The sequence below is a fragment of the Xiphophorus maculatus genome, chromosome 6 (assembly GCF_002775205.1).
Source record: "Xiphophorus maculatus strain JP 163 A chromosome 6, X_maculatus-5.0-male, whole genome shotgun sequence".
Taxonomy (NCBI): domain Eukaryota; kingdom Metazoa; phylum Chordata; class Actinopteri; order Cyprinodontiformes; family Poeciliidae; genus Xiphophorus; species Xiphophorus maculatus.
In genome coordinates, this window is record NC_036448.1 from 12,996,369 (window position 1) to 13,019,117 (window position 22,749).

Sequence of the window (22,749 nt, forward strand, 5' to 3'; positions counted from 1 at the left end):
CTAAGTGGTGAGATTGTAAGAAAATGGCACATTTAGTAAATAGGACTTCAAGTTAATCCAAAGTAAGATGGAGTAAGTGTTCTAATAGCAGTAAGAATGCAACATAATAATAATAATAATAATAATAATAATAATAATAATAATAATAATAATAATAATAATTATTATTATTATTATTATTATTATTATTATTATTATTATTATTATTATTATTATTATTATTATTGTATTTAATTTCTGCTGGGATTTAGAAAGTATCTTTGAATTGAATTTGACCAGTTAAAAACTAGCAAGATAACAGCTTTTCACTGCTTGCTGTTTCTGGAAGTCAGTAACTAAGGAAAATGTCAAACTGACAACTATTTTGAATGTTTTTTCTTATAACTAAAAAGAAAGGGTACATTAGTCATGGCATTATGTGTTTAAAAAATATCTAGTTGGTTTTTGTGTGTTTAACTATATTATTGATTCATGAACCGTAATCTAAAAAATTGAGAAATAAGAAGTCAGCTGCTTTTTCGACAGTGAAAACATTTGATCATTTCACATCCACACATTTCCTGAGATTGACAAAATTTCCATTTGGATTTAAAATTTCAGCACGGACTGAAAACATATTAATCCTAAAGAAAAACAATTTCAAACAAAAGTGTGTACAGTGCAGGACTTTTACCGATAAGGAAATCAGGGCAGCAATCAAGATCCCAACCCTGATTTTCAGAACACAAGTAAAATTTTTCAGATTTAGTTTATCTGATCCTGTTAGCATTCAAAGCTGCAGTAGGTGCACTGCAACTCGTGACTCTATATTTGAGAAATAAGTTTTTACATATAAATATATATAAAAAGTTTTTACAATTATTACAATGTTCTGACAGTATAATAAGAGGGAGACTCTCTGTGAAAAAATCAAGCTCCTCTGACCCCTGGTACAGTCAACGTCATATTACCATACTTCTGCCATCTACTCTCCTCATTGCTCTGATTGGTTGTTTCTGAATGGGAGCAGTGTATTTCTTCATATGGCAGTAGGACCACAGGGAGGAGGCAAAATATTATTTTTTTTATTTTTTTCACAGATTATCTGTCTCATGTTATCCTGGCAGGACACAGTGAGGTTGAAAAGATATGTGAAAAACACTTTATATATAAAAGTTACATACTGCACCTTTAATGTTGCAAAAAGTGTCTTTTGATATTTACAAACAAAAGTTAGACTTATTTTTTTTAGTAAAATACAGACCTTTATGCAACCAATTACAAAAATCTAGCCCTGATGGCATTATGTATGTACAGTCAATGAATATATCAAACAAAATAGATAGCCCCCAATACAAACCTAGTGGTAATAGGTCTTAATTGTGGGCAGATCCTAAGAGTCTTTATGATAATGTGTTTTCTCTGTTTCTTCTGTGACGGTGTAGCAGAAGTGTGAGACTTTCAGAAATCTCTCGGTACCTCAGCCCATACAGGTAAGGAGCAAATGCTCTGGGAAGCAGCATGAGAAAATTAGCATTGACCGTGCTGATCCACACGCGAAGATCCTGACTTACATTTTTCTTCTGAAAGATGTAGATCTCTAGGGCAAAAACAAAGCCAGGGGCAAAGTAGAGCAGCAGCAGAACCCCATGGACCAGCACTGTGACCCGAGCCCTAGAGAAGCGGCTGTGCCAAATTCCCTGCATCCTTGTTACCATATAAAGCCGGATGTAGCAGTAAAAAATTAAAAAAGTGCAGGTCAGTGCTGCTACAAGAAAGTACATGTCGATCCCCCCTATGTTCTTGACCTTAAAGAAACCAAGGGAGATGAGAGCCAAACACACGGTTACATTGTCGTTAGAAAGCTCTGCCTTCATCATCATCATTAAGGTGAACGGATAAATGGCGCACAGCAACCAAACCACCCCTAGTATGCAGTTGGTCTGGGCAGGCGAGAGAAGGTTATGGTACTGGAGAGGCCAGCGGACGGCGGCAAAGGTGTCGACCACCATGAGTGTCACGGTGATGATGGCACAGCTGTAGGCCGTGACAAGGAGAGTTGTGAATAGTTCACAAACAAACCAGGGTATCTCTGCTCTCACAGCATTACCAATCAATGTGACCAGGTTGAGGATGAGGAAGAGCATGTCTGCGATCAGGGTGTTGGCCACCAGCAGGTAGCGGGTCTCCCTACGCAAAGCACGGGACAGGAAAATGCAGACCAGCAGAACTGGGCTGGCTATAAATGTGGCGAAAGAGATGACGGCAGTGGGGATGCAAAACAGATGAAGATGCCAGCGCTCCATGCTTTCAATCCAGTCCATTGTGAGGTTAGAAATGAGCGGACGAGATGATGTCATTGTGATTTTGCGTCGAAGAGGAAGCACTGATGAATGATTTATGTGGCTCTGTACTTTGTCCGGCAATGTCCTGCAAAAGAAAAAAAAAATACCATAAACTACTGTAAACAGAGAGCACCCTCTTTAAAATATGAGCATGTAACAAACCAGGTCCATTGCACAAGCAACATTTTTAATCATAAAATATATAGTGGTTAAATTAAACTATTAGAAAAAAGAAAATCAACATGATTTACAAATGAATATATGTAAATCTTTATGTAGCATGCCAGTTAGAACGACCCATGTTGGCAAATGAATGTTTAATTTTTTCATTTGAGCAATTACTGTTTTTGTGTGATTTGTAAAACAAGCTGGTTTGCAAAATAAATCTCTCTGAAAAATAATTCTACAAAATAAATTCAAAAAAATGTTGTTACATCACTTTTATGAGTTTGTAATACTTTTACATTTTAGGCAGTAGATCCTGTCCATTATTCCTAAATGGAGAATTGCTGCATGCATGTTTACAGTGGTTGAACTTGCTAATTTTATCACTGCTTTTTACCAACTGATGTTACCTGGATAACTGGTTGCACTATTTATAGCTTCTGATTTTTTTTTTTTTTAATCTCCTTAGCAACATATCTAAATTTACCTGGGCAGATTAGGAGCTGAGAGTTACTAAAGTCCTTCCTTCCATCCAGACAACAAACCTATGGATTTGTTGGCATATATTCTGATACAGTGGTGAATTCCAGTTTCAACAGGTATGTTTTAAAGATGAAAATCGGCCTAAATGGTTTGTAGACATTCAGGCAAGGTCTATGTCACATATACACTCAAGGCCCAGGTTGGGAGCAAAGTCTGGGCTACCATAACCTTTTATGTTGCCCACTAGAGGAAAATATAAATAGAAAATTCAAGATAATGTTGTTTACACCCATACTTCATTCAACTATCTTGTCATATCTACAACTGTATTTTTGCAGTGTGCAGTTTTTATCTGCATTCTGCCAAATTACATCAATGTGAAAAGATGTTCAATATTATTTAACTTTAACTCATTGAATGCAGAGAAAGATATTTATTCACGTTTTAACAATTTGTTAATGGGTTGTTTTATCAATGCATTCTGCCATAACACGGCCTTTGAGAACACTCATGATATGAATATGGCAAAAAATCAAAATGAGTTTGACACTCCTGGTCTACGTAAACCAGCAAAAAAGACGAGCATCGGATTTCAAACTAAAATTCTATAAATGACTAACATCACAAATTTAGCTATATCATATTATATGATTGGGGAGTTAATGTTAGTCTTGTTTTATTTTTTTTAATTTTATGTTTTTTGAGTATTGGATGTATATCTAAGAGTGTTGTATGGGAGCAAAGGGATAGTTACGATCTGTCTAGCTATATATTTGGAAACCCAACTAATGTACAAGCTTGGGACATTTTATTTTACATTTTAGTATCAGACATATTTCTGCAATCACTAGTATATCAACTGAGATATTCTGCATCATCTCTGTAATACAAGCAACTCACAATTGTGCAGCTGCTATATGAGCATGAAGTTCTGACTGATGCATACTGATCTGGTAAATTTTCTTTTATAAAAACTAACATATAAAATGGAAACAATACACAGCTGATAAAACCTGAACACTTACTCTATTTTAGGTTAAAATGTGTGTTGTTTACACCCATACTTCAGAAAATGTAACTATCTTGTGATGTTGCAGTTGAATCTCACCAGGTGGGATCCATAAAATTCTTGTAGCTCACTCATAATCTGTTCATTGAATGATGTTAATTCAATTTTGCAGCAGTGGAAGCTTAATGGTGGAAATAGGTCACATAACTTTAAATACTTCACCATGTTAGCACAGATGAATATGGAAATGAGCAATCCATACTTCTCGCCAGCATACAAATAAAGGTTGATTATTAGAGACTCTACTTTTAAAAATATAAAAAAAACAAATAAAAAAAAATGGTTCTTACATATTAAAGAATGACATGATTAAGTTGATTTCAACCTGCTTAAGTAATCGATTTAATAGGGCAATGCTTATGATAAATACATTTTAAAGGTTCAAACAGTATAAATACCACCACAGTACAGATAGATCTGACACAAACTGAACTGGATAAAATTCAGTCTTGGCAAAAACAAACCATGATATTTTATTGATTGAATGAAGGTATCTTACCTTATTTCTAAGAGAAAATGCTGCTTGTGCTGCACAAATCAATGATAGTCCATTGTACAACGTCTCTCACACGCTGCTTCTATCTCTATAGATTCTTTGTTGACTCAGTGATAAGAGAAGCAAAAAGCTGCGGCCACTTGTTGGTGACATAGTAACAGGGTGGAGCTTTTTAGGCTTTTAGCATTGCTTATACTGTTGTTTTTTTCTTCTTCTCATCTTTAAGCTATTAATCTGATTTGGATCTTTTTTTTTATTACAATATTTCATTGCAGAATAGCAAAGATCAAATTTAGTTGAATTAAAAATCAAAAAACCAAATTGCACCATCCACATCTGATGCTGTGTGAGTTAAGGTCACCCTAACGTCATCACACTTCAGCCTAATGACGCCACCTAAACAAATACAAAAATTAATTCCTCATCAGCAGACTGAGAAACAACAGACACAACAGGGCCATGTTTGGTTATAATACTCTTTGATGCTAGTGAACAGGTATGAAGAGACAGAAGAAGCAATAAAAATAAAAGGATTTCATTTATTAAATTAGATGCATAAATTTAGTGATTACTGCCATTTATTCTTTGTGATATGCTTTCTTCTCACGCTTGCCTTTTATTCATTATTTTTTCTTCTTCTTATTGTATCCACTTTTTCCTCTGGTTTCCTCCTCCTCTTCATCATCCTCCTCCTCATCCTCCTCACTATAAGATTCAATGCTGCCATGCTCGAACTCTTCCTCCTTCCACTCTCTTGCCAAGAGTTTCTGAAACACATCATACTCCTCAGGTGATGCCTGGGCAACATCTGCGATGAACGTCGCCTCGTCCACATTAAGGATTCCGTCCAGTTTGGGGTTAATTATAGTAGTCTGTCCTTTCTTGTCTGGGGTTTGATACAAGCCTCGCCGCTCCAGGAAAGTGTGCCGACAGCGCACGTTGTCTAGACTGAAACGAAACAGCCTGCACTTCACCATCTCGGCCTGTTTGACACCCATTCTGAAGTAAACGTACTGTGGAGAGAGTATTTGATGTATGCAGTTAGGAAGAACAAGAAACAAATAAAACAATAATAATCAGAGAATGCATAAAATATATAAACAGAATATATATATATATACAGTGCAGACCAAAAGTTTGGACACACCTTTTAATTCAACAAGTTTCCTTTATTTTCATGACTATTGACATTGTAGATTCACACTGAAGGCATCAAAACTATAATAACACATGTGGAAATATGCACTAAACAAAAAAGTGTAAAACAACTGAAAATACCCCTTATATTCTAGTTTCTTCAAAGTAGCAACCTTTTGCTGTGATTACTGCTTTGCACACACTCTGCATTTTCTTGATGAGCTTCAAGAGGTAGTCACCTGAAATGGTTTTCACTTCATAGGTGTGCCCTGTCAGGTTAATAAGTGGGATTTCTTGCCTTATAAAAAGTCATGAAAATAAAGAAAACCCATTGAATTAGAAGGTGTGTCCAAACTTTTGGTCTGTATTGCATATAGTAGTAATATAAAGTAATTCGATGAGTGTGGTACAACTCTTATTAGTAGCTTGCTTATTTCATTATATAGTAAAAGGCTGTTATTAACCATGCAATATTGCCATGTAGAGAAGTCACTTCACAGCAATCCAAAAACAACATTTCAGCCACCAGGGGGAGCTACACTGCTGTATGTCAGTGTCACACAAACAGTGACATCAAAGATGTGGGTTAAGACAAAGTGCAACATACAGACCTGGTCAAAATGTTTGGTACCCCTCTGTTATTGGCCAAAAAACCCTCAATGACCACTGAAATTATCTGAAACTAACAAAAGCATTTTACTGAAAGTTAACAGGGGGGGGACAGGTTGTAAGATCGTCTTTTGAGCTTGAGTGTTGCTTTGATTCTTTCTTGCATGTTTACGAAAACCTTTAATCTCTTGTGGCATCCATTCACTCGTGCCTAAATGTTTGCCTTCACAAAGCGCTGCCTATTTCCACAAAGCTCCTCCTGTTGCCTCCACTCCCTGCGGTTCCCACTAAGCTCCTCCAGACAAGCAGCTGTAGCAATTAGCAAACACCTGGTGAAACTGTGCATCTGCTGATCTTATCACACAAGCCACGTCTCAGTTCAGGACTCCTATTTTAAATGGCATAACAGAAAGAGCAGGAGCTTCTTAAAGACACAGAGGCCAATTTCAAGGGCTCAAATTGTGATATCAAATTCTTATGGTTATGGTTGATATATACAATATTTTTTAACAACTAAAGGTAACATATTTACTTGATTATGCTACAAAATGGCACCATGTGTCTGGAAAACACACAGTACCATCTCTTTATTATGTACAATAAAGAGAACCTCTTTATTGTTATGCACAGACATGGTACTATGGTATGGTATTAACCAACGAAAATCAGATGTTATTTTTGAATTGTAGTTTAACAGAATAATGGAAAAAATAAACAAATAAAACAGGCCTAGACAAAAATGATTGTACTTGTAATAAGAAATTGAAAATTATTTCTTATTACATGTTAAACTAAGCTATGTCCTCTAATCGGTCAGTCTGCCTATTTAAAGGATGACAAGTAGCATCTGTGCCGTTTGGTGACATGGTGTTTACCACACCTAAAATGAACATTTTCATGTATTATTTTTGTTAGTTTCAATTTTTTTCAGCGACCATGGCCTTTGTGTTCAATAATAGAGACCATTAACGAGTTACCAACAATTTTGTCTATTGTGTATGAAAGCGGGCTGATAAATACACTAATAATCAAACTTGGACAATCTGTAAAAGGAATTGGGGTTAGGGTTGGTAGTAGGTGGGTGTGGTCTTAAAATGAAGTGGGCTGCTTAAGTAAGTTCTTCTTAGAGATCTTTACAATATTAACCCCATTTGTTTCACTTCTTTACGTACTGACCTGAAACTTGTACTCTAGCTGGTCCAGGTCCTCCAACACCACTGCAGGACTATCTCTGAGGATTTCTGCCACTTGCTGGGTGGTAAACAGACACTTCTCTCTGAGGAACTGCACCACAGATTTGACAGACTTCATCGGCACGGTTAGGATCTTTGGGTAGTGGGACACGGTTCTCTGAAGACTCCCTACAGGAGAGATGAAGAGACATTTCGGTTTGATATAAGTACCAAACCTTGTAAATATATATAAATCTCTTGAATTTCTTCACATTTGTACCATATTCTAATCACAAACTTCAATTATTATTTTTTTAAAATTTGATGTGCTATACCATCACAACATAGTGCAAGTAGTATGTATTTATTTTTTTTATTTTACAGTTACACATTTGAATTTTTACCTATATTTAGCTGTATCCATTTTCTAAAACGTTTTTTACCAGCATTCATAGCACTGCTGAATAAACCCATCCACCATCATGTGTTGGGCATGGTGTTAGCATTAAAATCTAGTCTTAGTCCTCCACCACAAATATAATTTTGCATGTAGAATAAAGTGCTTAAATTTAGCCTCATCTGACCTGAGAACATTCTTCAACGGGTTTGTTGTGATTCATACAGGGTATGAAGCAAACTGCGGATAGAACCATGGCTTTCTTTCATCAAGAGCAGATCGCATGAATACTAGATTTTTCTGACTTTTATTTAAAAAATAATAATCCAAATATCCTTGAGCCCTTCACAATCATGCACCATGATGTGTTGGCTTATCAAATCAACGTGACAAAACGTGGAAAGTTCATGAATACTTTTGCAAAGTACTGTACAGTGCGTTGCAAAAGTACTTTGCTTTGAAAAATAATCTCACCTTCAACCAAACCCAGATGCCGTAGCTGGGTTATCCGCTGCTGAAGCTGCACGTCTTTAACCGTGTAGAGCTCTGGACATTTGTCCAGCAGTTTATGCACAGTGGTGGGGTTAAGCCCCAGGACAAACAGCACTGACAGCGTTGATAAGACGTGTTTGGCAGCATTCCCTCCTTTCATCCTGGACACACTGTCATACAATTGTTCTGCCTGGTACTCTGTGAATCCCATGTCGAGCAAAGACCTCAGAGACAGCTCAGCAGAGTTTCTCTTGTTGTGTTGTAATAGAGAAGGGGTCTGATTTGAAACGGAGCAAAGTAGTCTGCAGCTGAGGCTCGAAGGGAGATTAGATGCTTTACACGTCTTAAACTGGACTGGGATGGAAGTGAAATTGGGAACATAGTTTAGTTTTTGTCGAAGAACCTGTGGAGGAAAAATAAAACGTCCGAAGGTTGTACCAGTTTCATTAGCTGCAGCATGTCGAACTTTAAGGACTTTTTAACAATACTTCTGAGCTAATTGGATCAATAAATCACACACTCCAAAATCCAACTATATTCAGATTAAATTATAATAAAGTACATAATGTCAAAAGGCATTTCAACTCACCTGCAGTACAACAACACGGGTCCCCATGGTGGTACGTTGTTCTCAGTCGTCCGACTGAAAATCTAGTGCCAAGGCAACGTTCCGGTGAGTTATTCGATTCCTTAGTGCACAACTTGCGCTCAAGAACCGGGGTTCATCTAAAATTACAATACAGAATTAATAGGGAATCCGTGGATAATGAAGACCAAATCCTCTTAAAAAGGTGTTGTGTTTGGTGTGTGTTTTAAGTTCAAAGTTCAGTTTTTACTGGATTTGGGGAAAAAATAATCATCAATCTTGCAGTGCTTGTTGTGATGGAGGGTTTTTCAGGGGACAAATGGATGATGGGCATAATAGGATGAATTGAGAATGTTTTGTGTCTTTTGCAGGCAACGGGAGGTATAAATCTATGAAGGACTGTCAACCTGTCCATGGTGCACCCTGTCTATTGTCCACTGACTGCTGGAGAAAGGTACCAGACTCTTGCAACCCTGTAAGGATAAAGGGGTATAGACAATTGATGACTATTGAAAGTGACATACGGTAATTTCTTTGTAGAAGTAGTCTGCATGCCTAGGTGTTTGATATCCATGACCATGGTAGTAAATTAAATAACTACAGTAAATGCAGCGTTTTGCATGGGTGAGAAAAAACCTATGGTAATATAGCGTAGAATTTACAGGTTTGCAAATTATATTTCATCACTACACCCAGGTAAAACTCAGTTTCTGATTATGAAACAGCTGTTTATGATTGTTCCGTGTCCTACCCTTCTTAGTCAGTTCTGATTCTCTTTACGACTTCAATTACATTTAATATTGTTTGGTATTTTTACAAAATTCTGTTAGTTATTGAAATAAACATGATGGATTTCTTAAGAATTATAAGGAGTCTAAGGCACACCTTAGGCAATTTCTCAAAAATGAGAAGAAATGTGTTTTATGAAAAAACATTTATTGATGCTCAGCAATAAATATAAAAAGTGTTTATATGTTTTACATGCAATTAAAATATCTAAACATCAAGATTAAAATTCTGATTAAAACGTTGCAATTCAAAAAATAAATTAATGAAAAAATAGAGAACTGCAAATCTATCCACACAATGCTACAGCAAAAAAATATATATCTAAATCAATTTTGGACTATGAAATCAAATGATAAGTCAAATGAGGTTTGACTTTTTTTGTTTATATCTTCTTCCCCATAATGGATCATAAAATATCACTGGAGGAAAATTGCGATGAGCCAATGATTAAAAAAATTTGTTTACTAAAAAAACCTCTAAAAAATTTTTTCATTTGGTCTACTGTACAAACCAGATTTCACTTCCAAAAGCTTATCTTTTCTTGTTTTGTAACTAAGATCTTCATGTTACAAAATGTCAGACAGACTGGTAAGATTTCTGCTGCTTCAAATTTAGTCTTCAATCTTCAAAAAGGTATTTTTGGAGCTCAGTTTCCAGGGCTGCCATTGACTGATTCTCATCCTCATCTTCCTCCGACAGAGTCTCATCGCCATAATCTGGGAACAAGCTCTGTCCAGTGTATGCAGTGGGACTTGGCTCCTGATTCTGTGGCGAACCTGGTAGAAGAAGAGAATGACTGTACATTAAAGGACGGCAGATCATTGTAAGTCTACGCTTGATGCCGAAGAATGCTTACAGAAGCTCTGAGATGCAGGAACCACCTCAGTCCAGCTGTATTCGGCAAGGGAAATGTGCAGGCTGATCCACGACTGCAACAGGAGCTGGTCTAAAGTCATCCTCTTTGCAGGATTAGAGTGCAGCAGGCCTTGCAAAACACCGTGCAGCTCTGGGGCAGCAAACAGAAAATTTGCATAACTGAATCGTAAAAAGACAGAGCTAATAAACTGTGGCACAGAACATCATTATACCTGAAGACAGGGGGAATGGAGGCTGAAGTTTGGCATCGAGGATTTCACCCACATTACAGAACGGGTTCTCACTGAACAGCAGAGTGTAGAGCAAAACCCCCAGAGACCACATCTCCAGCTCTGGTCCCTCATACCTGGGAGAGGAGCACAATCATCAGATTAACAGTGTTTAGCTTCAGGGCTTTTAGCTGAACAAGGGGCGTTTTCTAAACATTGCATGGTTTTCATAAACATTATAAAGTTTAATGGGTCATGAAGGGTTTTATTTAACCGCATGCTGACCTACATTTTGCGTGGAAAATGCAAAATGTTTCTCTAGAAACTGTTTAAAGAGAGATGATCAGGAGAACACACCCTTTAACCAAATACCTCTAATGTAGTTCAGTAATTAATTCATGAACTTATCTGATCAATTTTAATTATGCAAAGAAATAGTTTTTAAGAGTTGTAGTTTAGCCAGAAGTTGTATTTAATATTTAAACAAACATTTCTTAAGCAGGAAGCACCTTTGTATACCATTTAATACACACTGTGCTGTACATTATATAATTTTTGTGGTACTTGACAGGTCCTAATGTGATTTAATTATTATTTTCCTGATAAAACAGTATGTTAGCTCTTATATTACACAAAGTGCTACACAGCTAAACTTTTCAGTGGTGCTGAGGGTTAAGTGAGGAGTAAAATAAAACCTGTTGCAATTCCAAAGGGTTCTTTGTACCAAGTGGAATACCATTAAAATAGCTTTTCTGGATCTTATTTTGTTTATCACTGCTTTGCTCTTGGGCTGCCACTTACAAATATTGTAGAAACTATATGCAACAGAGGCTGATAGCAGAACTACAATAAAAATACTTATGGTGCCTTCAAAAAATACTCTTACCTTTCAAAAGTTTGCATTTTTCACTTTTTGTCACAGAGTGTAATGCATTTCACTGAGATTTATGTGAGAGACCAGTAAAATGCAGCAAATAATTGTGAGGTGGAAGAAAAACAATATCTGGAGTTTAAATTAGGGTTGGGCAATATGGACTGAAAATGTGATGAAATGTTGTGGCATTTATTGCAACAATCATAATAGTGACAAATATCTTTTTGAATCAATCCTTCCTATCGTCTATAAATTTGTCACTACTATAAAAAAAAAAATGCCATCTAAAAATGACCAAATAAGCTCCGTCTGTACAGCAGATACATTAGGTAATATAATTATTTTTTATATTCATTGATTGTCTTATTTAACAATAGAAAAAAATCTACTGTTAAATCTACTATTATTTATTTTTGATTAAATAGCAAAAATAACCAGACTGTGTTAAAATGGTCCAGTCGCAATCCAGACATAAATCTAACACAAAACATGTAGCAAGAGTTGTAAATTGCTTTTCAAAAAATAAATAATAATAATAAAAAAGTGTATATACTGTATATGTATGTATATTGTATATATATATATTTAAAGAGAGTGTGTGTGTATATATACACACACCCACCCACCACATCCTTATCTTTTGTCTTCATATTTCTGCTACATTGCATTGAATAAACCTATGTTTGTGGCTGCAATGTGTTAAATGTGAATAAGTTTTACAAATTTTCATTTCATACTACTTCTCCTTGCAAAGGTATTCAAATATTTTAAACTTTTGGAAAAACTCGAACATATTTAAGAAGCACACATGATTTATTATTCACAAGGGTGAAACACTCACGCATTTCCCTGAAGCACCTCTGGGGAGCAGTACTCCAACGTTCCACAAAAATTATAGAATAGCTTCCCAGGAGACAGAATGGCCGCAGAGCCAAAATCTATCAATCGGATGTGAAAGCACTTATCAATTATGATGTTTTCATCTTTTATGTCTCTGTGAATGATGTTCTTTGCCCTCAAGTAGAAAACAGCTGCCACAATCTGAGGGGAAAAAAGAAGAAAGTAGTTTGGATCAATAAAACACTTCATTTCACTTTCAACCATCACCATCGCTGGTCATTCTTATACCTGTCTAAAGATGTAGCTGGCTAGCGGCTCATCCAGTCTTGGTTGCATGTCTATGAATTCAAAAAGATCCAAACCATCTCCATGTTTCTCCATCACCATCTGGAAATAGCTTCCATTCTCAAACACCTCTGCTACCTGTAGGCAGACACACACAAGTACAAACACATACACTCATAAGAGGGATCAGCGAGGTTTTTCCTTATGTATAAAGGAATGTATAAAGGTGTTCTGACATAAATGTTACCTTGACAATGTTATGGTGTTGAACTCTAGTTAATATGGCAATCTCCTGGCTCACTCTTCCCAACATGGGGTCATCTACCCAGCAGTCGCTCATTATTCTTGCTTTGCTAATAAACTTCACAATTACCTGTAAATTTTTCATATTGGAAAAAAAAAATCTACATATAGATTTACGATTACGTAGGATTAAGTCGTATTTACCACAGTTCTACGTAAAACAAAAGTTTCATACTTCTTGTCCATCGCAGCGTCTTATTGCCTTCCAGACAAACCCAAATGCTCCCTTCCCCACAGATTTGATTGGCTGGTATTCTTCTTCAAACTGCCCGTCACAAGCTCGAGAATGCTCCAGATCCAGAGTGGAGCGCAGCGGTTCTCCTTGGCTGGCCTCGCCAGACCTCTGATGGACAGAACACAATAAAATAAACCATGTATAAGAAAGCTACCAAGATCTACAATGACTCCTCTTTTCCTCGTTACTCACTGTTTTCTGACAGAAGACTTAAAGTTCCACAAGTATGAAAAGTTTCTATAGGAAATCTGTTGAATGTATATTTTTTAAACAAGGAAATACTGAATTAATTGTTCAGTTTCAGCACTTTTATCGAAAATTATTCATTTCTAGGTCTTGCTTTGATGTTTGAATTGCTCTGTATGTGCGTGGACATACATTCTATGTTTATTTTGTGTTTTATGCATTTTAGATTTACTTTGTTTTTTTTCTGGCAAGGTAAAATTTCCATTTGATGTAGATATACATTAGACAATTAAGTATCTTAGTAACTAAAATAAAACTCTCACGTTTCCTGGGCTAGCTCCTGAATGGTTGTGAAGTGAAGCCTCAGTTTGCAACAGTGCCCCCTGCTGGTTTGATCTTTTTATCCACACGCAGAACATGAAGCTTCCATCAGAGAGGTTAGTCCTGCAAACGTCACACTGCACATCTAGTGGAAAGGAGAGGGACAGTAAACGTTAGTCCTGCTGTCATGTTAACAATTATAATAAGGAAAACTGACATGGAGTGAAACTTCATTACCAACCTACTCTTGTGCCGTCTCTATGGTATCCACTTCCTACAAATTGCCCCTCTAGTATCTGTGTATTTGAGGTCACGACTTGTCCATTCATTGTCTGTTTTTTTGGTGTTGATGTGGCAGGCATGTCGGTCAAACTATTTGTTTGTACTGCACACTCTTGGCTCTTTCCTTTATGAATCAAAGAGAGCGCTCCCCACTGATCCTGCTCTTCGCTCAAACCAAGCTCGGCCTTCACCGCAGCACCAGCGGTCTCCACTTTCTGGTCCGATTCTGCCACACCTGGAGAGGGCGTCCGTAGAAGCTCGGCTGTATCACAGGGTGCCACAGAGCGAAGGTAATCACCGACGTAGTCTCGGATGCTGAGAACCTCCAAGTCATCGCTCAGATCCAGCTCTGCTAGAGCGCAGGTCACAGCATCTCCGTTGCAGTTGATGTTCACAAAGCAGCTGGCTGAGTCCAACAGATGAGCTGAATTAGACTCATTCACCAGGGCAGCATCATGACTAAGACGGCCAGCAAACTTGTCAGAGAAACCAGATGATGATCTGAGAAATTAAATTCAAAAGCAAAGTTGTATTTTATTTTCTTCTGTTCTCTTATGCAAAGAGCGCATCTTTAGGTCTTTGTAAATGCATCATTGCCAAATTCTAATGACCTGCTGTCCAATGAAATGATCTCAAAGCTCGACTCTTGGAGGACCGCTGCACATGAGCGTTGATCTTTTCTCGCCTCATTACAGCTGCCGCCTGCTCTCTCATCCTCTATAGGTGTATCTGGAAAATATTTCACCATGTCATTAAGTTTTCATTTGTTTTCCTGAACTTTGACAAAGGCTGACAAAACATGGTCAAGTTAAAAAATACAAGCTAATTTAAAGAAAGCAAAGGTGAACTCAAATAGCACCTGGTGTAATCTTGATCGCAGGTGCAATATTTTGTTGAATCACATTGAGCAGCTGCTTATCTCTGTTCTGGTTGGACGACTCAGTGGAAATCAAGCAGCAGGTGTCTTCATCTGGAGTTTCCACCCAGGCGAATGTCTTAAGGAGAGCTTGGGTGGTATCTGCACTATCCAGCGGCTTACTGCCGGGAGTCGCCCGGGCTGCTTCCTCAATCAGCTCTGCGGTATCATTGGCCCTGGACACACATTTTATTCACTCCGTTTATTAAGTTGAGAAAGAAAAAGAATACTTAAGTTCAAATCTAACAAAAAAATTTGAATACAGTGCCTTACAAATATTGATCATTTTTGAGCTTTTCCATATTTGTCAGGATATAACTGCTAAGCAATGTAGGCAAACATTTAAGTCTAGATTTAGAAGTATGGAGAAAAATTCAAAAGCAAAACTTGGATCTGTTATTGAGACTTTATGTGGATATACTGTAGTTTAACAAAGGAAGTCTTAATAGAAATAAACACAATTTTTTCAGAATTGTATTTGTAACAAACTGAAAGTTTAAAGCAATTAATAGCTTTTCTTCCACTTTACATTTATGAACTTCTTTATGATTGTATGTTACGTAAAATCCAAACAAAATGAATTACATTTTGTAGCTGTAATCTGAGTTTGTCAATATACTCTGTTCATTCATGTTGATACCACTTGATGTTAGTAGACAGTCTGTGTAAAATAGATAGAAATCCCTTTGAAAGTATAATTTTACAACAATCTGCAAAGTTATGATTTATAAAAAGATTTACTTCCTCTATTGTTTTGGGAACCTATATAAATGCAGTTGGTAAATTTTTTGCTGCCATGTCTGTGAAAGATCTTACATATTTAAACAAAAATGTGGTCAATCTTAAGGTACTATTAGATTACCTCAATAAAGCTTAAATGATAAAAATCAAAGTGTGATTGTAATACTTGCAGAGTAACATGAAGAACTTACAACTTGCAATCATTTCACAGTAATACTGACAGACATGACATTCATTTAGACTCAAAAACAGACTACCGTTGAAAATATAGCAGTGACGTTATTTGTCCAATAGATACTACAAAACTATGGCTTTGTGAATTACAAGTATATACAGTATTTAGACCACGCTGCATAATTGTGTTATACATTTTCTTACATCTATAATTCAGTCTCCAGTTTAGACAAAACATGTACTAAGGAGAGAGATGTAAACAGTGTTTAAATGTGATTTCTGGCCAGAGATGGTAGATATCAGGTTCGACAATAGAGGGGCTATGTGTCCAGATTCCCTGCAAAGCACATTAAATATTCATGCATTTAAGTGCTGTTAAATGCATGCTTGCTTCTGCATCGTTCACCCTTCCAGTGTTTAGGAGAAGCCTGACAAAAATATTAAAAGTAGTGAATCTAACTTCTTTAAAACAACTTGTCAGTATTACACAATTATAATAAATATGCATGTGACCCTGTAAAATACCCACAACCAATAAGTTATGCAATTGAGAAAAAACCCCCAACAAAAAACAACATTCACGAGGAAACAGGTATATAGTATATGATAACTTACATGACCAAATGTGTGGAGGTAACTGCAGGAAGAGAGAATGTCGACATGGCACTGCCTTGATTCTCCAGCCTGGAGCTGGTTCCAGTAAAGATCCTGCCTCTTCCTGTTGAACTTCTTTTCAGGATAGCCTGCTGCACCATTCCCATGTCTCCAGCCACCAAGGACGAAGGATCTGAGATGAAAAAACACCTGAATCACATAATGATCCCCAGTGCAAAATATACTGCATGTAGAAATAATCCTTGCGGAAAAGGCAGAGATCAATCCAGAAATGTTCAGAAAAACAGAAAGGCTCACCATAATTTTCTGATATTTTGGACATGGCTGGACTTTTATCCAGTTCTATGTGAGTGCCAGAAACAGTGTCAGCCTTTTTGTCTGGGCCAGTCATCCATTCATAGAAACCGGGCATCAGAAAAGCAGCACTCTGTTGACAAAAAGGGACACAAATTAGAACTGGTCTGAGCAGCTGAGCTGGACTGGACTGGTAAATCTGACTAACCTTTCCTAGAAGCTCGTCCTTGCTGTACCCAAACAATCTGAGGGCCAGATGGTTGTGAATGCTGAAGATTGAGCCATCTGGCCACAGGAGCAGAAGGCCGCTCAAAGGAGCGAATGCCCAGACAGTTGCAGAGTATCCTGGCGTTGGTGTGGGAGAGGAGACAGTGTGGTCAAATCTGTCTTCTGTCAAAGATCCAAAAGACTAAAATCAGGTTTTATCAAGTTGGTGGTTTAAAGAATCACATATAGTTTGTCTCACTAAAATAAAGACCTATTTATGTGCATATAAGAATAAAATAAACAAGACAGTTTATGTGGTTTTAATAAGAATAAATATATAAAACTATTGGTAGCTCACAATCTTTTTAAACTGGTGCTTCTGGATGGCATAGAAAATAAAAAATTGGATATCACTGACTTAAGACATTTTGTAACACTTTAGTGTTCATAAGTAATGGATATAAATAATCAAACTGTCATTTATAACTTAGTTTAATTGTAATTTTTGTGGAAACTTTTTATGACAGCCAATTTCCATTTATTTTGATTCACCTACCTATTTGGGCCATTTGACTCTTATGGAATATAACAGAACACATCTAATCAAACCAAATTACCTCTGAGCATACTTGTGCTGGTAGGAATTATCTATTGTAGTCATAAAAACACATTTCCCTTCAGCAGACTAATAGATTATAGGACATTAGATTGCTGGTTGTCAAAGCGAGCACATAAGATTACACACGGCAGGGTCCATCAACCAAAAACAACCAAAGCTACAAATGTACAGAGTGGCAAAGGTCCTAAACACTCACTGAGGATTTGCAACTATCATTACAATGAAAAAATAAAATAAATGCATCTTGCAACTACTATTTTTTTTCTCTGGGAGTGTACTGAATTGTTTCAGCTCATTAAAACTTTTTGACTTGATGTGTGATTTAACATCCATTTCTTTAATTTTTCCATTTCATTTCTATCATGATGAAAAAAATCTGGTGATTAATGCTGCAATATTTATAAACACATTACAAATAACCAACCTGAAGATTCCTCTTTAGTTAGAGCTTCTTCGAAGTCCCTATGATCTGAAAGTCTCATGTTGTTCACAGGAGAAATGAGATGGGAGCCGTGTCTTGACAAGGTGCCGCCATCGTTGTGGTGGTACTGGGGTTTCCCACACAGCGCTGCCCCCTGAAGTTTCACATAGAGCGGGACAGATGCACCTCCTGTGCTTCTCCCACACACCTTCTGAACCCTCAGCATCTGAAAGGAAGGAAGAAAATGCAGTCATAATCAGAATAATGAGATGCTAGAGCTAAAAAAATCTGATGGACACCAACTAAGTTCTGGAATTTTTCAAAAAATTTCAAAAAAGGGAGATGTCATGAGGTAAATTGCATCGTACGCTTACTTTCGGCAACGCATGACTGTAGACGGGGATTTGTAAAGATGGGATTAACTCCTTTACAGACACTCCTTTCAGCTCCTCGGGGTTATGATATTCATGGAGACAAGCAAACGCCAAGTCACAGCTTAGGATAGAGCCCTTAAAATTACATCAAATATGCAGCAGACATCAGATATTTATATAGACCATGAAATGACACATAATCCCTTTTTCTGCACTGTCTGACATTAAATCAAAGATATTTTTTATGCTGAGGTCAGGTATGTTTACCAAATATGATTTATATGTATTAAATGCCAGAATTATAATATTTACTTTCTTTAAATTCAGAGGTTTGGATACACATTCAAACAATCTGGGAAAGCCCAGATGATGATGTCATGACTTTGTGAGATTCTGATATGTTGATTCACAACATCTGACTGAATTAAAAACTGGCAGGCTTAGTCTGATTTCATGACAGACAAAAATACAAAAATAAAGTTCCGTATCTGTCTGTGCAGTAGAAGTATGCATCATATGAAGGTAATTTTTCCAGGATAAATATTGGTGTACTCACATCTTGGGAAAAGGACACAAAGGAGGATATCCTCTCCACACATTCCATCATAATAAGCCAGTGGTCTTCATTTTCTGATTGCCTGTGGGTACACACTGATACTGGTACCTCTCCAGATAATGTCACAGCATCCACCTTGAAAATAAAATCACAAACGTTTAAAAAGGTACACACATATTTCACCAGGAGAGTAGACAATTGTAGTTAGTGGGGCACTATATTGGTACAATACATTGAATCACAATTGTCACACAATATTCATGTGTTCCATATTACCACGACAAAGGACTACCTGGATGCAATATTGGCAGTTTCTCAAGGAGCTTGCATTCAAACTCAGCTTGCCAATAATAGATTTTGCCAGTTGATTTATGTGTGTGATTCAAGTTTAAGTGATGGAGATGCTAAATCTCATGGGGACATTGTAAAGACAAAACATTATTCTAACATTGTGTTTTTGTCATATTATGCAGCCCAGTTAACTACATGATGAGCTATAAAACTCAGAAAACAATTTCAGTTTCATGGACTTCATACCACTCTTCCAGACACAACAGCAACAGTTCCATCTGGAAGCTGATAATCTTCTTCCAGTGATTCTTCCAAAACTTGAGACGTTTTCTTCAAGACAGAAGACAACTTCTTTCCAACCAGATTCTCAGTGGAACATTCAAACAGTTTGGGCGCCTGGTCATTCGCTGATAAAATCTGTTAAGAAAAAGTGTAAAAAGGACCTAATTAAGTAGTTAGTTTCCAGATATGAAGAGCTACTCAGTAAATGTTTGAATGCATGTACAGTACCTCAGTTGTTTTGTGGGAGACGACAAGAACAATTTTGTTAGGGTTGATGGCAGATGGATGTTCTGACAGAGCAAAGTCTCCAGAAATAACCAGATTGATGAAACTTTCCTCAGATTCAGTGGAAGAATTTGGAAAGGAGTCAACAGAAACTTGGGGGCCAGGAAGTAAACAATGTTTTTTTGTTGCCATTGCAGTGCAAACATCCAAAGGCTCACCTGTAACACACAATTATCCACTTTCCAATAAGAGCGCTAATTAGCTGTGCTTCCGCTTTTGGCTTAAGTGGATTTCAAACATCCAGACTTGTCAAGCTGACAGATGTACAAATAAATCTTACCTGTAATGAAATCAGGATAATCGCGACGTCGCAAAGCAACAAAACCTTTGCTGTTGCTCGGTGTCTGAGTACCTGGGAAGGACTTATTCAGGTCTAAATCATCCTTCAGCTGGTCGCAGGAGATGTCGGGTAACACACAAATGGTATGTCCTTTGTCTCCCAAGCTTATGTATGATCTAATATCAGTCGACATTGCTTTTCATCATCTGAGGTTCAAGTCAACAAACTGAGGAGGTTTTAATGGACACCCGAGCAGCTGGTGAAGTGGCCTTTACACCCACAGCAACTCGAGTATGGCGGCTTGTGTTTCCTCGTTGTTAGGAGGCAGTTTCAGTTGGTGTTAGTTGACAAGGTAACGGAGTCTGCGCTGAGATTTCTGGCTGCTAACTCCTATGCTAATGCTACTACATACAGACCCACTGAGCTCGGCTTTTGCTTTGGTTACTCGCTTCACCTGAAAAGCCGCATTCTTAGACCAGGTTAGCGGAGTACTGGTAAAGCGTCACGACCTCCCAGACGGCTACTCTTAGTTTAAAAAAAAAAAACAGGCCTAGTTATTGTTACTGACAATAGTAGGCCTGCTACAAGTCTGTACTCCCCCGAGTGTTATTTTTGGAAACCGCGGGTTTCAGGGAAAAGACGGATACCTTTCTTCTAGCCAATCGGAGCTCGTTGTGGCTATTGCAGAAATTCTATTGGATACTTTAACCGGAAAGCCCGCCTTCACGGAATCGTTCTGACAAAGCCAAGCAAAAATAAAATAAAGCAAAATAAAATAAAATAAAAGCAGCAAGGAATTCCACAATATCTACCAGCAGTCTGGATTAAATTATGCAATAATTATTACTTGTACCATTGCTACAACTGCTGCAAATATTTCTTATTGTTAGGAAAACCAATATTGTTTCGATTTCCAGAATGAGTTACACATTTTTCAACATCTCAAGTTTTGGTAAAATTGCCTTTTATACTCTATGAGTTGGGTCAAACATTTAGTTTCCTCCAACTTCAAACTTATTTTCTGCAATATAGGTTCATTCCTTCTACAGCCCTGGGGAGAATGCCATCTCCCCCATAAAGTATTACCACTATTTATAACTCAAACACATACAATAATAAATTACACTATTTGTATATGACAACGTTCGTAATATGAAGATGCTTAAAGAGTCTTTTGTTTCTGCATTTTACCGTTAGTTTGACATTTTTAATTTTCTGAGTCAAAATAGGAGGCATACGATTCTAAGCGTTTCTTTAATTTTCATGTACAAATTTGATGAACAACACCATAATACATATCTGGACAAACAGAACATAGCAAAGATGATCCCATTACATAAAACAACCATCTGGGAGAAACTGGGAAAAAACTCTGTTTGTTCCAGGTGCAATTACTGCAAGGGTCCATATGGTGTTCTTTTTAATTTTTTCACCACTATGTTTCTCCATTAGCCACATGGCTTTATTTGTTATCCACAAGCTCCCCTGCAGGAGGATCATCACCCCGACTTCAATGAGACACTTTTCTATCCACAGTACCAACTGAAATGAAATGAATCAGAAACAATTCCCACTGACAGAAACTGCCAGCGTACAAACTAAAATAGGTTGAAAGGGCACAGTAGGAAAATACACTCTGCGGTGCTGTTGCATAAGTGAAAAAGAGAACAGAACAACATAACTGCTCATTAAAGAAATACATACTTATGTAACAGTCATTACATATGTTTTGAGACATATATATTTCATTTAAACTAATTAAACTTTTTTTTATGGCAATAGTAAAGACAATGTTTAGCTGACATTTAGCTCTTCCAGTTCTGCAGGAATCACATGGACAAGCAAGCTCCAGCTGCATTGGGGAATGTTCATCCATTCTGCTGAAATATGGCTCATTATAATCACCATTTGTAATTCTTTTTACAATACATACATTATACAGTAAAATAGATTTCTCTAGCATTAGGTCCATTTTGATGCAAATAATCTATTATCATAGTGCTCTGCTATGCTTAATTGGATGCTTAGAGGTAATTAGTTCCTCAGAAGTTTTCTCCACATGCACTGACAGCCATTTTAACAGAATATTTAAACAATTAATTCTATTTTTTTTCCAGCACTATATGGGTCAGCACCTTCTGCAAAGTTCACTGTTGGTGAGGTTTTTTCTTTTCAATGCAGGGAATTGTCTTGATGGATCCTAGAAATCGTGTTCAGTCTGATAACTGGCTGGTTTTGCATGCACGCTTTGTCGTCATGTAGCCCACTTCACAGTTATGAGTTGAAAGAGCCAAGTATAATCACACAGTCCTCCACAGATACACGCAGTCGTGGGCACACACTTATGGTGCCATGGCTGTGAAAAGTGAGCTTTGAAAAGCCTTATGAGCGCTTTAGTAGAAAGTGTCCATCCTAGTGGTGGTAGTCCCTTTTACTGTGTGGACGGTTGCCCAGAATATGGTCCATTTCTGAAGCAATACCTGCTGTAATCTTTGGAATTACCTAAAATGTGCAGAAGAAAAACAACAGTGCATCATCAAACACTGACAATGCTGGGCACCAGC

At 37.1% G+C, this 22,749-nt stretch overlaps 4 protein-coding genes across 7 annotated transcripts in view; all 4 read right to left on the reverse strand.

Annotated features, from left to right (window-relative positions):
- Positions 1-246: 246 nt before the first annotated feature.
- Positions 247-4,964, reverse strand: gpr148 (G protein-coupled receptor 148). The gene is made up of 2 exons (XM_005796062.3): positions 4,541-4,964; positions 247-2,409 (listed from the first exon to the last, which is right to left on the reverse strand). Exon 2 carries the CDS (start codon positions 2,337-2,339, stop codon positions 1,383-1,385), a length of 957 nt encoding a protein of 318 aa, XP_005796119.2. The 5' UTR covers positions 2,340-2,409; positions 4,541-4,964; the 3' UTR covers positions 247-1,382.
- Positions 4,965-5,056: 92 nt separating this feature from the next.
- On the reverse strand, positions 5,057-8,985 carry LOC102234590 (transcription termination factor 4, mitochondrial-like). The gene is made up of 4 exons (XM_005796063.2): positions 8,934-8,985; positions 8,327-8,747; positions 7,460-7,644; positions 5,057-5,550 (listed from the first exon to the last, which is right to left on the reverse strand). The coding sequence occupies exons 1-4, from the start codon at positions 8,958-8,960 to the stop codon at positions 5,161-5,163; spliced, it is 1,023 nt and encodes a 340-aa protein (XP_005796120.1). The 5' UTR covers positions 8,961-8,985; the 3' UTR covers positions 5,057-5,160.
- An 899-nt stretch (positions 8,986-9,884) lies between these two features.
- pask (PAS domain containing serine/threonine kinase) lies at positions 9,885-20,774 on the reverse strand. 2 transcript variants are annotated; one of them, XM_023334889.1, is made up of 20 exons: positions 20,186-20,774; positions 19,849-20,063; positions 19,585-19,755; positions 19,048-19,182; positions 18,492-18,626; positions 18,121-18,343; positions 17,079-17,215; positions 16,874-17,003; positions 16,577-16,748; positions 14,990-15,222; positions 14,742-14,859; positions 14,090-14,631; positions 13,851-13,993; positions 13,282-13,449; positions 13,051-13,176; positions 12,807-12,941; positions 12,520-12,719; positions 10,808-10,941; positions 10,576-10,725; positions 9,885-10,495 (listed from the first exon to the last, which is right to left on the reverse strand). In XM_023334889.1, the coding sequence occupies exons 1-20, from the start codon at positions 20,376-20,378 to the stop codon at positions 10,338-10,340; spliced, it is 3,618 nt and encodes a 1,205-aa protein (XP_023190657.1). In that variant the 5' UTR covers positions 20,379-20,774; the 3' UTR covers positions 9,885-10,337. The 2 variants fall into 2 exon arrangements, with proteins under 2 accessions (XP_023190657.1, XP_023190656.1); XM_023334888.1 differs by having other exon boundaries at positions 17,079-17,260.
- A 653-nt stretch (positions 20,775-21,427) lies between these two features.
- The window catches only part of LOC102231296 (voltage-gated potassium channel subunit beta-1-like), a 36,973-nt gene continuing 35,651 nt past the window's right edge, over positions 21,428-22,749 (reverse strand). For all 3 annotated transcript variants that reach the window (XM_023335813.1, XM_023335814.1, XM_005795959.2), the window contains exon 15: positions 21,428-22,687. In XM_023335813.1, the coding sequence (XP_023191581.1) occupies positions 22,598-22,687 (90 nt within the window). In that variant the 3' untranslated portion in view covers positions 21,428-22,597. The remainder of the gene's footprint in view (positions 22,688-22,749) is intronic.

Coding starts and splice junctions, on each gene's coding strand:
- gpr148 (XM_005796062.3), bottom strand. CDS start 2,339: ATGACATCATCTCGTCCGCTCATTTCTAACCTCACAATGGACTGGATT.
- LOC102234590 (XM_005796063.2), bottom strand. CDS start 8,960: ATGGGGACCCGTGTTGTTGTACTGCAG. Junction 8,748..8,933: donor CCCGTGTTGTTGTACTGCAG/GTGAGTTGAAAT, acceptor TTTCCTCCACAG/GTTCTTCGACAAAAACTAAA. Junction 7,645..8,326: donor GCATCTGGGTTTGGTTGAAG/GTGAGATTATTT, acceptor TCTCTCCTGTAG/GGAGTCTTCAGAGAACCGTG.
- pask (XM_023334888.1), bottom strand. CDS start 20,378: ATGTCGACTGATATTAGATCATACATAAGCTTGGGAGACAAAGGACAT. Junction 12,942..13,050: donor AACACCATAACATTGTCAAG/GTAACATTTATG, acceptor GTCTGCCTACAG/GTAGCAGAGGTGTTTGAGAA. Junction 10,496..10,575: donor TCCTGCATCTCAGAGCTTCT/GTAAGCATTCTT, acceptor TTCTTCTACCAG/GTTCGCCACAGAATCAGGAG.